Source organism: Pristiophorus japonicus, chromosome 3 (genome assembly GCF_044704955.1).
Source record: "Pristiophorus japonicus isolate sPriJap1 chromosome 3, sPriJap1.hap1, whole genome shotgun sequence".
NCBI lineage: Eukaryota > Metazoa > Chordata > Chondrichthyes > Pristiophoridae > Pristiophorus > Pristiophorus japonicus.
Genome location: NC_091979.1, coordinates 64,258,318 through 64,274,810, shown reverse-complemented (window position 1 = coordinate 64,274,810; position 16,493 = coordinate 64,258,318). Strand labels below are relative to the sequence as shown.

At 45.7% G+C, this 16,493-nt stretch overlaps 1 protein-coding gene across 1 annotated transcript in view; it reads left to right on the top strand.

Annotated features, from left to right (window-relative positions):
- The window catches only part of LOC139253903 (histamine N-methyltransferase-like), a 64,001-nt gene that overhangs the window by 15,190 nt on the left and 32,318 nt on the right, over positions 1-16,493 (top strand). The window contains exons 2-4 of the mRNA XM_070873602.1: positions 5,717-5,772; positions 10,016-10,123; positions 15,685-15,760. Of these exons, the coding sequence (XP_070729703.1) occupies positions 5,717-5,772; positions 10,016-10,123; positions 15,685-15,760 (240 nt within the window). The remainder of the gene's footprint in view (positions 1-5,716; positions 5,773-10,015; positions 10,124-15,684; positions 15,761-16,493) is intronic.

Sequence of the window (16,493 nt, the reverse complement as noted above, 5' to 3'; positions counted from 1 at the left end):
CCTCTACCACCCTTTCAGCCAGTGAGTTCCAGACCCCTATAACACTCTGGGTGAAGAGATTTCTCCTCAAATCCTCTCTAAACCTACCAATTGCTTGAAATTTATGCCCCCTGGTTGTGTTGATCCCTCTGCGAAGGGAAATAGGCCCTTTCTATCCACTATATCTAGGCCCCACATAATTTTATATACCTCAATGAGGTCTCCCCTCAGCCTCCTCTGATCCAAGGAAAACAAAGTCAGCCTATCCAATCTGTCCTTATAGCAAAGATTCTCCACACCTGCCAACATCCTTGTAAATCTCCTCTGTACCCTCTCCAGTGCAATCATATCCTTCCTGTAATGCGGTGACCAGAACTGCACGCAGTACTCCAGCTGCAGCCTAACTAGTGTTTTATACAGTTCAAGCATAACCCTCCCCCCCGCTCTTGTATTCTATGCCTCGGCTAATAAAGGCAAACATTCCGGATGCCTGCTTAACTACCTTATCTATCTTGCCTGCTGCCTCCAGGGATCTGTGGACATGCACTCCAAGGTCCCTTTCTTCCTCTACACTTCTCAGTGTCTGACCATTTAATGTGTATTCCCTTTCCTTGTTAGCTCTCCCCAAATGCATTACCTCAAGCTTATCCGATTAAATTCCATTTGCCACTGTTCTGCCACCTGGCCATTTAATATCTTCCTGCAGTCTATAGTTTTCTTCATTATTAACCACACAGCCGATTTTAGTATCATCTGTAAACTTCTTAATCATATCCCCTATATTCAAGTCTCATAGGCCGTCCCTCGAAGTGAGGATGACTTGTCCCACACCAAAAAGGGATGAGTTCACAGGTGTTTCAATGAAGGTCCTAATATTCCAGATCCTGAACGACATCTTGAAGAGTGTAAGATGCCTGTGTGTGGATTTTTGTCACGTGTAGTGGCCGTTGCACACCAGCCACCACACGGGCTTGACAGAGCTTGGTCTTGGTCCAGTGGCAAGGATTAACCAAGATGACTGGAGACCTGCTCTGCTGCACGGACCTCGTGCGCACACATATCGCAGCGTGGGCTGGTCCATGCTGCCCCTGGGCCCTCGCCTCTTCTGAACCTCAAACTCACACCTCTCCTTGGCCCCAGTCACTTCCCTCTACAAACTCTTGTTGCTCCTTTGCCCCTCCTGCTGTGCCTGCCCGCATTGCAATCAGCGACCTGGCTTCGCAGCTGTCGCCCTCCTGCAGCAGCACGCACTGCTCCCTGCAATGGTATTGTAAGGGGGAGATGGGAAGGCTTCCTCTCCCATGAGCGGGCCCACTGATATAAAGGGTCGATGCTCGCCCCAGCCCACGTAGCAATTCTCGAAGTTAGCAGACAGAGACGGATGGCAAAGAATAACAATCTTTATTACGAACGTCCGGGAACACCTCTTATCACAGTCGCCTGTGAGTGGAGAATCTCCCCGAACAGCACAATCATACAACTTTTATACATTTCAAAAACCCCACTGTTCCCGGACAAGACCTCCCTAGATTTCTAATTGGACTACCTTATCAGTACTGCTCCGGATTGACAGGTCATGAGCTCTGACTGACAGGCCATGATCTCGTGACCATCTTAGACCGTTCCCAGAATGGTATCATTAGGTTGGAATTTGTTATACATTTCCTTGGTGCCTGTGAGTCCGCCTCGAGCCTCTTCGCAAGGTCTTATCAATGTCTGTTTAGGTTCTCACATCGTATCCTGTCGGAATATTATTGAAATGATAACTTCTGGAGCCTTGGTCGGTGCAGGAACCAGCACTTTAATCCTTGTCCCGCTGGTACCCCTAATGCCAAATTTCTCTTACAGTCTGCTGCTGCACGCCCACATTACAACAGCGACTATACTCCGAAAGTACTTTATTGGCTACAAAGCACTTTGAGACGTCCGGCAGCTATGAAAGGCGCAATATAAATGCAAGTCCTTCCTTCTTTGGGACGGTTTACTACATTGTCCAATGATCTGAATGGCCCATAGTGTCATGTATTTCTCACATCTCTGTCCTACATTACAACAGTTACTGCACTCCAAAACTACTCCATTGGCTGTGAAGCGCTTTGAGACATCCGGTGGCCGTAAAGGGCGCCATATAAATCCAGAGTGTTCTTTATCTTTCAGACGACTCTGGGTTCCCCCCAGAGGGATTATTTATCCCTCAATCAACATCACTAAAAAGCAGATTGTCTGGTCATTGTCACATTGCTGTTTGTGGGAGCTTGCTGTGCACTGGCTGGTTGTCGTGTTTCCCGCGTTTCAGCAGCGACTACACTTTCTTAAAAAAAAAAGTGGTTCTGTGACGTGCTTTGGGACGTCCGGCGGTTGTGGAGGGCGCTATATAGATGCAAGTCTTTCTTTTTTTTTCTGACTGACATCTTTCACCTTTGTAAATTTGATTCGGGTTGTTTTCAATTTGTTTCAGCACAGCCTGAAATGGAGGAAGCATAAAGATTCAGCAAGTGTGTGACTGCTGACACTGAGAGTCTTGTCATGAGGTTGTGGTGATCGGAAGAGATAAAGCCCAGAGCTTATGTTGAAGGGTGTGGTGCGAAACCAAATTTTCAGTGCCATCTGACAGTACATCAATCACCGTGCAGCTTTTACGGGCTGACAAAACTGTTGGGTATTTGCTTTTTGTGAAAGCCTCAATTACATCTTTGTTCACCGCGAGGAAGCGATGGCTTCAGGCTGCATTCTGGGTGTGGGAAACTGTCAGCATTCTATTCAAGTCTAGATCATTGATGTATACTACAAAAAGCAAGGGACCTAGTACTGAGCTCCGTGGAACCCCACTGGAGCAGCCTTCCAGTCACAAAAATACCCATCAACCTCTGCTTCCTGCCTTTAAGCCAGTTTTGGATCCAACTTGCCGCTTTGCCCTGGATCCCATGGGCTTTTACTTTCGTGACCAGTCTGCCATGTGGGACCTTATCAAAAGCCTTACTGAAATCCATATACACTACTCAAACACACTACCCTCATTGACCCTCCTTGTTACCTCCTCAAAAAATTCAATCAAGTTAGTCAGATACGACCTTCCCTTAACAAATCCGTGCTCACTTCTTTAAAGCTCCTTTCTAAATCTCTTATCACCATAGCTATGCCGTGAAGGCCTGTGTTTCTGTCTTGATCTTACAACAACTTTATCTCTCTGTGTTTGCTGAGCTTTGCACGAGTTTTTCTTTTTATCAAATCATTATTTCTTTTGTAATTCACAATTTCTTCGGATTCATGATTTCTTACAATTGTGGGGGATGGGTTGTAAGTTAGACAAAGTTACTTTAAAATTTAAGCAACTGAGCAGCAGATCAGAGATGCAGTAGCTGAGTCTTACAGGGAAGCCCAGTGTCGAAGGGTAGGGGCGGTAACTGGTGCAAGGCGGGATTTCCTGCGTCTAACCCAAAATTGGTGAGTGGAGCGCTGGGCTGCAACATTGCGGCACAGACCGCGTGAATTTGTCAACGCAAGGCCACGGCCATTGAAAAAAAAAGGTGTCACACACTTCTGCTTTAATTTTCGTCCCGAGAGCAGAGTGTGACCCGGTTCACGACCAGCGAGGTTGGCGCGGACATCGCCCACGGCAGCTTCGCGGGACGCTACCAAAATTCCACTCTGCTAGCCGGGCACTGCCGGTTTGTGCCTCGGCGGAATTTCACGGGAGATAGTAGCAGCCCCACGACCCGGGAAAGAAATAGTTTCAGCCCCTGTTAGCGCCCCTTGACGGGAGGCGCATGTGACGTGAATTTCTCCCCCATAGCCTTGATATCCAGAGAATCCAGGAATTTGGAAGTCAAGTTTGAAAGAAAAAGAAAGACTTGCATTTATATTACACCTTTCACCACCTCTGAATGTCTCAAAGCACTTTACAGCCAATAAGAAATATTGAAGTGTGGTCTCTGTTGGACTGTAGGAAGTACAGCAGCAAATTTGCACACAGGAAACTTCCACTACCAGAAATGTATTAATGAACAGATAATCTGCTTTTGTGATATTGATTGAGGGATAAATATTGGCCAGGACATTGGGATAACTCACCTGTTATTCTTCGAAATAGAGACCTGGGACCTCTTGCGTCCACCTGAGAGAACAGATAGGCCCTTGGTTTAGTGTCTCATCCAAAAGACAGCACCTCTGCCAGTGCAGCACTCTCTCAGCACTGGAGTGTCAGACCAGATTTTTGTGCTCATATCTCTGGAGTGGGACTTGAACCCACAATGTTCTAACTCAAAGGTGATGGTGTTAGCAAAACTAGCTGACAAAACTAGGGTCATTACAGTTGGCCCTCGCAGACTTGGGCTATGAAAGGAAGAAATAAATGAGTCAGGATTTCTGTTCCTGTTCCTGGTAACAATACAGTGACTGGAAATTGCCTGTTTAAGGAAGACAGGTGAGGACAGAAGCAGGTTTAGCTGTGATGGCACATGCTGATAATCAAATTACCTCAACCTACAATCTTTTGACTCAGACGCGAGAGTGCGACTGACTGAGTCATGACTGAAAAGATCTAGTGCTGATTGAGGAAAACAAAGAGCAGGCATGGTCGGATGAGGGGCAGTGGGCAGTTTAAACGTGTGGTTTGGGCTAAAATGCAGTTTATTCCTAAGAGTATAGTTCAAGTAACCAGTATGATTTCTATGGTGTCTTTGCAAGAACTCAGTTAACAATCAAGTTAATAAGTTATACATTTTCTCTGTGTCAGTTAAACCTTGCTCAGTGTTTGTATCATTGGCTTTAATCACAAAGGGGGCGATTTTCAGTGGGCATCCGCCCGTTTAAGCCTAAAAGATGTGGTCTCACCCGCCCATTCTGCACTGAAGTGCGCCTGATGCCATTTTGGCTCGGGCCACCTCATGGGTATCCAGCGCATCTGCCTGAAATCGATGGATGCCGATTTAATATATGCAAATGAGGGTCCTGTACTTGTTTAAGACCCCAAATGCCATTCCAACAACTTTAGCATGCTGTTCGTCAGTTCTACAATAGACTCACCATTTGTGGGTGGGAATAGTTGGGAAGATGCCATTTCCAGCATTATTTTAAAAGATCATCATCTGCTCTCGAGTAAATCACCAGTTTAGTCATTTTGACTGCCAGTCTGCTGCTTTTACCATTTTTGCTGTGTTGGCTGTTTGAGCTGAAATTAATCTTTCCAAAAAATTATCTGGCTGAGTTAGCACTGGAATGTTGACCAGGGGCTTCTGGAAAACATCACAATGGCATTTTGGATTTGGTGATTGGTATGGCATTGTGTGTAGAAGATGAGGAGGAGGAGCAGGCAGAAGTCCAGAAACCTGCAGCTCCAGAGAGAAGGGGCAGAAGGAGGAAGCTCACAGAAGGCTTTAGTCCACTGGAGTATCTTAGCCAAACTGTTACCCAAAAATTGGACAAAGCAAGTTTATCATTGGATCGAAATTCTATATTTATTCCAGCTTTAATAGCCTTTATTACATAAATGGATTTTTATTTCTGTCATTGTGTTCGTGACAGAAAAATAAAAAAGAGAAACAATTTCTTCTTGATTCGTCGGTAAAATAGTTTGAATACTTTGATATCAATTGCTTTGGAGATATACAAATTAAGTACTGGGCATTTGCATGTTAAAAATAAGACATACATAGCTGTGGTTAGTAAAGCAATTTGTTACAAATGTCATTGTAGGTTGGTTCGTGTCACTTCAAAATAGAATTTGTTTTACTTGCAGCATTGGGAAAGAAGGAAGCTCCAGTCTTAATGTCCTGGGAGTAGGAAGTGGGTCAGGTAGGTTCTGCGGTGTTCATTGTTCTATATCTAATGACTAAGTATTGTATTTATGATACATGTATTTCATCGTCACACACTGCGGATTTAATCAAATATAGTTACTATTATAAACTGAGAAATGGGATCAACTATTGAATGTTGATGGATCCTCTTTATTTTATCCTATAGCAAACACAAGAAGAATGCACACTAGATTTCCAATGTCTCGTATTGTTAAGGGGCATGAGCAGAAAACTATAATTGGAAATACGTTGGGCTAAAATTTGGATTGCCTCAAAAAGGGCGTGGGAATTGGGATTCACGATCACCCCATGGCAAGGAATTAAGGAAGAATGCAACCTTCGTGCTGCCTGCTAATTGTAATGTTTGTAGCGTTCAACCCAGCTGAGCATGCTTCTGAGTGGCTGAATGCTCAGCAGTGGGCCCAAGATCGTACGAGGCTTGCACTAATACAAGCTAGACTCCATTTCTTAAAGGTCGTTTATTCCTCTTAAAGGGAAAGTTCATTCTGCCTGCAGCAACTCATGCAACTAGCTGGAGGAGATAGTGCAAATGTCACAACAGGGGAGAGAGCATGCACTAAGGTTCTCTGATGCAGCACTGGAGGCCTTGGTGCAGGAGGTGGAAAGAGGAGAGAGGTCCTATTTCCACAGAGGGCAAGGAGGCAAAATCAAAAACGCCAGTGGGAGCAGATCAACATAGTTGTCAATGACAACAGTGTTGCCACGAGGACCTGACTGCAGTGCAGGAAGAAGTTAAATGATATTACAGGAGCGGTCAAGGTCAGTGAATTATCTTCAAATGGCATATCCCATCATCTGCACCATTAGCTTCACACACTGCTCAATGGACCACACCCCCATCACTCACCGACCAGCAATCTCTATCAATCACGACTCATACCTCATTTATAGCTTCCCCTCACCCTCACACACTTATCACTGCTGCAAGACTCACACCCACATCTCTCAGCTTTCACACACTGCCTGCTATTCAACCATGACAGACATATTACCGAAACACTTTGCCTCACACTCACTGACACACTTCCCCTTCTCTTGGGTGGCTCACAATCGGAGCCAACAGGGTCTGCCCGAAGGGGCACAGGTGTGCCTGCATGATCTCACCCCCCCGGATGAGATGGTGCTGGCCATTCTGGGGAGGACAATCGCTGTGACCATGGCCATTGACCGGGCAAAGCAATCCAAGATAAGGGTTTCCTCATTCCTAATACATCTTCTCACATTCCACTTTCCTCTCTTCTGGCTTACAAACTGCAGGTGGTGTAAGCATGCACTTCTTGCTCTGCTGCCAAAGCTCCACCCGCCCCCACTACCCCTTCATTACAACTATCAACAAGAGCAGGCATTGACGACGAGATCCAACACCACCTCCAGTGCGCCAGTGTAGCCTTCGGCCGCCTTGGGAAAAAAGTGCTTGAAGACCAGGCCCTCAAAACTGTCACCAAGCTCATGGTCTATAGGGCTGTAGTAATTCCCGCCCTCCTGTATGGCTCAGAAACATGGACCATGTACAGTTGACACCTCAAGTCACTGGAGAAATACCACCAACAATATCTCCGCAAGATCCTACAAATCCCCTGGGAGGACAGACGCACCAACATTAGCGTCCTCGACCAGGCCAACATTCCCAGCATTGAAGCACTGACCACACTTGATCAGCTCTGCTGGGCAGGCCACATAGTGTGCATGCCAGACACGAGACTCCCAATGCAAGTGCTCTACGCAGAGCTACTTCATGGCAAATGAGCCAAAGGTGGGCAGTGGAAACTTTACAAGGACACCCTCAAAGCCTCCCTGATAAAGTGCAACATCCCCACTGATACCTGGGAGTCCCTGGGCAAAGACCACCCTAAGTGGAGGAAGTGCATCCAGGAGGGCGCTGAGCACCTCAAGTCTCGTCGCCGAGAGAATGCAGAAATCAAGCGCAGGCAGTGGAAGGAGCTTGCGGCAAACCTGTCCCACCCTCCCTTACCTTCAACGACTATCTGTCCCACCTGTGACAGAGACAGTGGTTCTCAAATTGGACCGTACAGACACCTAAGAACTCATGTTAAGAGTGGAAGCAAGTCTTCCTCGATTCCGAGGGACTGCTTATGATGATGACCCTTGTGTTCTTCATTCAGACACCCAAGAACTGCCACCTGGCCAGGCACTGGCAGAGGAGCAGGAAGACAGCTATCATGGTGACACAGCGACACTCTATTTCAAACTCCCAGTCACCAACTCAGATACTGACACTCCCCGTACTTTAGAGGATAAGTTAGACGCGAGATCTGCACATGATGAGACACTGGCTATGATTAGCCTGTGGCCAGGGCAAGGGGAAAGGGTAGTGTAGATGCCAGCTCCTCGGAGGGCAAAGTCGCACATGAGTTCTGTTGCAGAAAGAATCAGATGAGGACTTCGATGGGATGGCCTACAGAAGAAGGCTGATGGGTATACACACTGAAATGCTTAGTGCAATGGCAGGCCTGCCAGAAAGTCTAAGTGCAATACCAAGGAGCATGGAAGAGACCTGGACCAACATTGCACTCATTTTGCGCAGAACTTGGAGCCCATAATTTCCAGCATGGATTCGATGAGCAACTTCATTACTGCACTTGTCAACCCAACCATGATGCAACGACTGATAACCGATGTCTCAGCTTCCATTGCAGCACAGACGGAAGCGACCTAATGTCTGACTGCTGCAGTGGATGCTCAAACTTCTGCCATGCAAGCTCAGACTGCTGTCATTGTGACTGCGATTACCATTGTGGAAAGGGGCTTGCAGGGTGTCGCAGCAGTCCAACAATCTGTCCTCCAAACAGATTTCTAGGATTGCTGAGGTGCTGCCCCAGCAGAGTGGCAGCAACTCTGTGGAGCATGAACCTACTGTGATGTTATGTATTGATGTGTGTATCGTCCTGGTACCTTAAATGTAATATAAGCACAATGGTACACCACAGAGGGCGCTGTCATGGGAAACCTGAAAGTACCTGCAACAGGCAATATAAAAGGCTGACCACCACACCTGAGAGGCACTCTGAGGCTGTTCAATAAAGGACGACGGTCACAACAGTTAGATTTACACCAGACCGTGTGGAGTCAGTGATTTGTGTGCTACATACACCACATTGGCGACAAGGAAGTGGACGAATTCCACGCAACCATGGCTACTCTGGGCTCGCTAAAGGATTTTACCGTGGGCAATGATTGGGAGGCCTTTACGGAAAGGCTCGAGTACTACTTCACAGCAAACGACCTGACGGAGGACACGGACGCAATGAGAGAGAAGCGTAAGGCGATATTGCTCTCCAGTTGTGGAGATGAGGTTTACTGTCTCGTCAGGGATTTGCTGGCACCCGGGAGCGCCAAGGACAAGTCATACGAGAAGCTGACTGAACTCATTCGTGACCAGTTGAAACTGAAGGGGAGCATTCTCATGGCGAGATACAAATTTTACCATCACTGCAGACCAGAGGGCCAGGATGTCACCAAATATGCTGCGGATCTCAGGAGACTCGCGGCGCCGTGTGATTTTGGCGCACACCTTGACGAGGCGTTACGGGACGTTTTCGTTATGGGGATTGGCCACGAGGGCCTCCTTCACAAGCTGCTAGCCACAGAACCCATAGTCACTCTGACAAAGGCCATCACCATCAGCCGGGCACAAATAAAATTTGTATAAGGTGTTAGAAATTGTTGCAGAACATTTTCCTGATGGAGAGTGCACTGCATATAAAAAATGGCGGATTCAAAGAATAATGTGGAATTTTGTTTGACTTGGGGAAAGGAATGCGGCATATCTGCCCATCAGTTCCCATGTCCAAGAATCTCACTGCAGATTTGAGAAGGAGTAACTTGTTCAGAACAAAATCCTTTTATTATTTGATGTCCATTTTCCATAATTTGAGTGCTACTTTAACAAAATCTACAGTATGTTTTCTTATTTCAATGTATTCATTTTATTTCCTTATATTAAAACAAATAATAGACTTGTGAACTGAATTCAATGAAAATATAATTAAGAAGTATTGCTTTTGCAAAATAGCACTGGTTGTAGTTCTGTGAAAATTGATTTGAAAGGTAAAGGAAAATTACAATGAAAGGTATATAATTTAAAAGACCATTTGAAATCCGAGCAATTTTAATGCATCTTACTTATTCCCATTGATGAGGCACTGTAATGAATTCATGGAGAGAAGCATTCAGATGTGTTTTGTTTTTCCATTTAGGTAAAATAGACTTTGAAATACTTGGTAAAATTAAGTCCAAACATCCAGGCCTTTCAATTCGGAATGAGGTGGTGGAGCCTAATCCTGAGCAACTCTCCAGTTACAAAGGTATTTTTTTAAACTTAAATTTTTATATACACCACGTGTTTCCAGGTGAAAACTGCAGTTTTATTTGAGGTGTTAAATCATTTTGGAACAACAAGTCTGTTTCAGGTAGTGACCGAGTGTATGTGAGACATCGCTGTCTTTTTGATTGATCATGGAACCAGTAGTTGGTACTAACCTATGTAAAGATGCTGAGAACCATTTACTGCGAACTAAATTTCTCATTTATTTATTATTATCTTCTGTGATTATGTTTTCATGAACTTTTTTGAGCATCAATGACCTTTATAGAAACATAGAAACATAGAAACATAGAAACATAGAAAATAGGTGCAGGAGCAGGCCATTCAGCCCTTCTAGCCTGCACCGCCATTCAATGAGTTCATGGCTGAACATGAAACTTCAGTACCCGCTTCCTGCTTTCACGCCATACCCCTTAATCCCCCGAGTAGTAAGGACTTCATCTAACTCCCTTTTGAATATGTTTAGTGAATTGGCCTCAACTACTTTCTGTGGTAGAGAATTCCACAGGTTCACCACTCTCTGGGTGAAGAAGTTTCTCCTCATCTCGGTCCTAAATGGCTGACCGCTTATCCTTAGACTGTGACCCCTGGTTCTGGACTTCCCCAACATTGGGAACATTCTTCCTGCATCCAACTTGTCCAAACCCGTCAGAATTTTAAACGTTTCTATGAGGTCCCCTCTCATTCTTCTGAACTCCAGTGAATACAAGCCCAGTTGATCCAGTCTTTCTTGATAGGTCAGTCCCACCATCCCGGGAATCAGTCTGGCGAATCTTCGCTGCACTCCCTCAATAGCAAGAATGTCCTTCCTCAAGTTAGGAGACCAAAACTGTACACAATACTCCAGGTGTGGCCTCACCAAGGCCCTGTACAACTGGAGCAACACCTCCCTGCCCCTGTACTCAAATCCCCTCGCTATGAAGGCCAACATGCCATTTGCTTTCTTAACCGCCTGCTGTACCTGCATGCCAACCTTCAATGACTGATGTACCATGACACCCAGGTCTCGTTGCACCTTCTCTTTTCCTAATCTGTCACCATTCAGATAATAGTCTGTCTCTCTGTTTTTACCACCAAAGTGGATAACCTCACATTTATCCACATTATACTTCATCTGCCACGCATTTGCCCACTCACCTAACCTATCCAAGTCACTCTGCAGCCTCATAGCATCCTCCTCGCAGCTCACACTGCCACCCAACTTAGTGTCATCCGCAAATTTGGAGATACTACATTTAACCCCCTCGTCTAAATCATTAATGTACAATGTAAACAGCTGGGGCCCCAGCACAGAACCCTGCGGTACCCCACTAGTCACTGCCTGCCATTCCGAAAAGTACCCATTTACTCCTACTCTTTGCTTCCTGTCTGACAACCAGTTCTCAATCCCACGTCAGCACACTACCCCCAATCCCATGTGCTCTAACTTTGCACATCAATCTCTTGTGTGGGACCTTGTCGAAAGCCTTCTGAAAGTCCAAATATACCACATCAACTGGTACTCCTTTGTCCACTCTACTGGAAACATCCTCAAAAAATTCCAGAAGATTTGTCAAGCATGATTTCCCTTTCACAAATCCATGCTGACTTGGACCTATCATGTCACCATTTTCCAAATGCGCTGCTATGACATCCTTAATAATTGATTCCATCATTTTACCCACTACTGAGGTCAGGCTGACCGGTCTATAATTCCCTGCTTTCTCTCTCCCTCCTTTTTTAAAAAGTGGGGTTACATTGGCTACCCTCCACTCGATAGGAACTGATCCAGAGTCAATGGAATGTTGGAAAATGACTGTCAATGCATCCGCTATTTCCAAGGCCACCTCCTTAAGTACTCTGGGATGCAGTCCATCAGGCCCTGGGGATTTATCGGCCTTCAATCCCATCAATTTCCCCAACACAATTTCCCGACTAATAAAGATTTCCCTCAGTTCCTCCTCCTTACTAGACCCTCTGACCGCTTTTATATCCGGAAGGTTGTTTGTGTCCTCCTTCGTGAATACTGAACCAAAGTACTTGTTCAATTGGTCTGCCATTTCTTTGTTCCCCGTTATGACTTCCCCTGATTCTGACTGCAGGGGACCTACGTTTGTCTTTACTAACCTTTTTCTCTTTACATACCTATAGAAACTTTTGCAATCCGCCTTAATGTTCCCTGCAAGCTTCTTCTCGTACTCCATTTTCCCTGCCCTAATCAAACCCTTTGTCCTCCTCTGCTGAGTTCTAAATTTCTCCCAGTCCCTAGGTTCGCTGCTATTTCTGACTAATTTGTATGCCATTTCCTTGGCTTTAATACTATCCCTCATATCCCTAGATAGCCACGGTTGAGCCACCTTCCCTTTTTTATTTTTACGCCAGACAGGAATGTACAATTGTTATAATTCATCCATGCGGTCTCTAAATGTCTGCCATTGCCCATCCACAGTCAACCCCTTAAGTATCATTAGCCAATCTATCTTAGCCAATTCATGCCTCATACCTTCAAAGTTATCCTTCTTTAAGTTCTGGACCATGGTCTCTGAATTAACTGTTTCATTCTCCATCCTAATGCAGAATTCCACCAAATTATGGTCACTCTTCCCCAAGGGGCCTCGCACAATGAGATTGCTAATTAATCCTCTCTCATTACACAACACCCAGTCGAAGATGGCCTACCCCCTAGTTGGTTCCTCGACATATTGGTCTAGAAAACCATCCCTTATGCACTCCAGGAAATCCTCCTCCACCGTATTGCTTCCAGTTTGGTTAGCCCAATCTATGTGCATATTAAAGTCACCCATTATAACTGCTGCACCTTTATTGCATGCACTCCTAATTTCCTGTTTGATGCCCTCCCCAACGTCACTACTACTGTTTGGAGGTCTGTACACAACTCGCACTAACGATTTTTGCCCTTTAGTGTTCTGCAGCTCTACCCATATAGATTCCACATCATCCAAGCTAATGTCTTTCCTAACTATTGCATTAATCTCCTCTTTAACCAGCAATGCTACCCCACCTCCTTTTCCTTTTATTCTATCCTTCCTGAATGTTGAATACCCCTGGATGTTGAGTTCCCAGCCCTGATCATCCTGGAGCCACGTCTCCGTAATCCCAATCACATCATATTTGTTAACATCTATTTGCACAGTTAATTCATCCACCTTATTGCGGATACTCCTTGCATTAAGACACAAAGCCTTCAGGCTTGCATTTTTAACACCCTTTGTCCTTTTAGAATTTTAATGTACAGTGGCCCTTTTTGTTCTTTGCCTTAGGTTTCTCTGCCCTCCACTTTTCCTCATCTCCTTTCTGTCTTTTGCTTTTGTCTCATTTTTGTCTCCCTCTGTCTCCCTGCATAGGTTCCCATCCCCCTGCAATATTAGTTTAACTCCTCCCCAACAGCACTAGCAAACACTCCCCCTAGGACATTGGTTCCGGTCTTGCCCAGGTGCAGACCGTCCTGTTTGTACTGGTCCCACCTCCCCCAGAAACAGTTCCAATGCCCCAAGAATTTGAATCCCTCCCTGCTGCACCACTGCTCAAGCCATGTATTCATCTGCGCTATCCTGCGATTCCTACTCTGACTAGCACGTGGCACTGGTAGCAATCCCGAGATTACTACTTTTGAGGTCCTACTTTTTAATTTAGCTCCTAGCTCCTTAAATTCGTTTCGTAGGACCTCATCCCTTTTTTTACCTATGTCGTTGGTACCAATGTGCACCACGACAACTGGCTGTTCTCCCTCCCATTTCAGAATGTCCTGCACCCGCTCCGAGACATCCTTGACCCTTGCACCAGGGAGGCAACATACCATCCTGGAGTCTCGGTTGCGTCCGCAGAAACGCCTATCTATTCCCCTCACCATCGAATCCCCTATCACTATCGCGCTCCCAATCTTTTTCCTGCCCTCCTTTGCAGCAGAGCCACCTGCGGTGCCATGAACCTGGCTGCTGCTTGTTTTCTTTTGGATGAATTTTGTGCTCCATCGCGTTGAGACTGTGTATAACCAATTGCAGAGAAAAAGAAATCGAAACAGATGGGGGGAGCACAATGTTACCAAATAAAGAACACTCTGAACTGAAAATGAAGGATCAAAGTATTTTCAATCCCTGTTTCTGATCTGAACCATGGTCAAATGAGAAGGCTGCAATGCAATGTTCCCTAAATGCATTTCTTGTACAGGTTGAGCGTCCAAAATCCAGAAACCTCAGGACTGAGGCCATTCTGGGTTCCGTGTTTTTCCGAATTTGGGAACGTCTTTGCCTGGGGCGAGGAAGGTGGGGTCGGGCATCCGAGGTAAGGGGGCGAGGTCAGCCCGCCGAGGTAAGGGGGAGAGGTGGGAGACGGTTCTGGGGTGAAGTCGGGCCGGGACGAGGTCGGGCTACCGAGGGCCGGGGCGAAGTCGGGTTGCCGAGGCAGGGGAATCCGGATTTTGGAACACTTTCCGTTTTCCCGACAACCCTGCCACGGATCGGCCCAGTGTCCGGATTCCGGAACATTCTGAATTTTGGAACTCCGGATATCGGATGCTCGACCTGTATTGAAAAGTCAACAAGCCGGCTGCGCGGCTTACAGGGAACATTGCTGCAGTGTCTTCCTGGATGTGAGAAGGAAAATTGCCCGAGAGTTCTAGCATATCCTGGCAGGTACTTGCGGGCAGTGTTTGATGCCCCTATGAACAAGCTCCGCACACATCTATTTGGTAATAGAGTTTTTATTTTAATGCAGCAAGTGGTTGTGATCTGGAATGCACTACCTGAAAATGTGTTGGAAGCAGATTCAATAAAAACTTTCAAAATGGAATTGGATAAATAGTTGAAAAGGAAAAAATAAATTGCAGGGCAATGGAGAAAGATCAGAGGAGTGAGCTTCATTGGATGACTCTTTCAAGGAGTCGACACAGGCACGCTGGGCCGAATGGCCCATTATGTAGCTTATGACAGCTCCCACACTGTAACTGGAAGCATCACATGCTAAATTAAGCTTATGCTCTGTGTTAAATTAGAGCATGGCTAGACAGACTTCTCTTTGAAGCATTGTAAACTTCTCATTTCACTGTCATCCACTTCCACTGGACATCCTTCTGGAGGAGCTCATGAAATGGAGCTAATATGGTTGCTAACTTCGTAATAAATGTGTGTCGTACTGGGCTATTCCATGGAAAGATCTTACCTCAGACATGTTCTGTGGCTTTGGAGCATTGATGACAGCATCAACCTTTTCCTTCACTGGTTGCAAGCCATTTGCATCAACTTTCAGACCAAGGTACACAACCTCAGGCTGCACAAAAACACATTTGCTCCTTTTCAATTTGACATTGTGGACATTCAACCTTTGAAGCACTGTATCTAACACTTAGAGATTTTTTTTCTCGCTGCTCGATGCAATCAGCACATCATCTTAATTGAATAAGCAATTTGGAACTCCTTGCAAAATCTTATCCATCATAGCCTGGAAGAGTTTTAGGGAAGGACTTTACACCATATGGTAGCTTGGTGTATGGGTACAGTGTGTGTTGACGGTGACGCACTGTTGACTCTCCTTGTCCACATTCAGCTGAGCGTAAGCATGCGACAGGTCACGATTGGAGAAAACCTTTGGCCCAGATAGTGCTGCATACAAATCTTGTGATGTAGGTAACGGGTTCTGCTCATCGTCAACTGCTTGGTTGATAGTAAGTTTGCAATCACCACATAAGCGTGCAGTTTTGCCGCTTTGGGCACTATCACAAACTGGCTAGCCCATTCACTTTTGTCAATTTTTACTAGCATTCCGTTCTCTCTCCGCTTCGCTAGCTCTTCCTCCACAAGATTTTTCAATGCATAGGGGACCACCTTGCCTTAAAATAGACAGGCTTCATGTTGGACTTGACGCAGATATGCACGGTATACCCAGTGATGCCCTCATAACTGTCTGTGACCATGATTTCGTACTTGTTCAGCATTGTGTTGAGTCACTTCTTTGAAGCATCTATACTGAAGATGATTTTCCAGTCTAGTTTTAACTTTCTCAACCAGTCTTTGCCCTTGAGAGATAGAAATATAGAAACATAAAAAATAGGTGCAGGAGTAGGCATTCGGCCCTTCGAGCCTGCACCGCCATTCAATGAGTTCATGGCTGAATATGCAACTTCAGTACCCCATTCCTGCTTTCTCGCCATACCCCTTGATCCCCCTAGTAGTAAGGACTACATCCAACTCCTTTTTGAATATATTTAGTGAATTGGCCTCAACAACTTTCAGTGGTAGAGAATTCCACAGGTTCACCACTCTCTGGGTGAAGAAGTTTCTCCTCATCTTGGTCCTAAATGGCTTACCCCTTATCCTTAGACTGTGGCCCCTGGTTCTGGACTTCCCCAACATTGG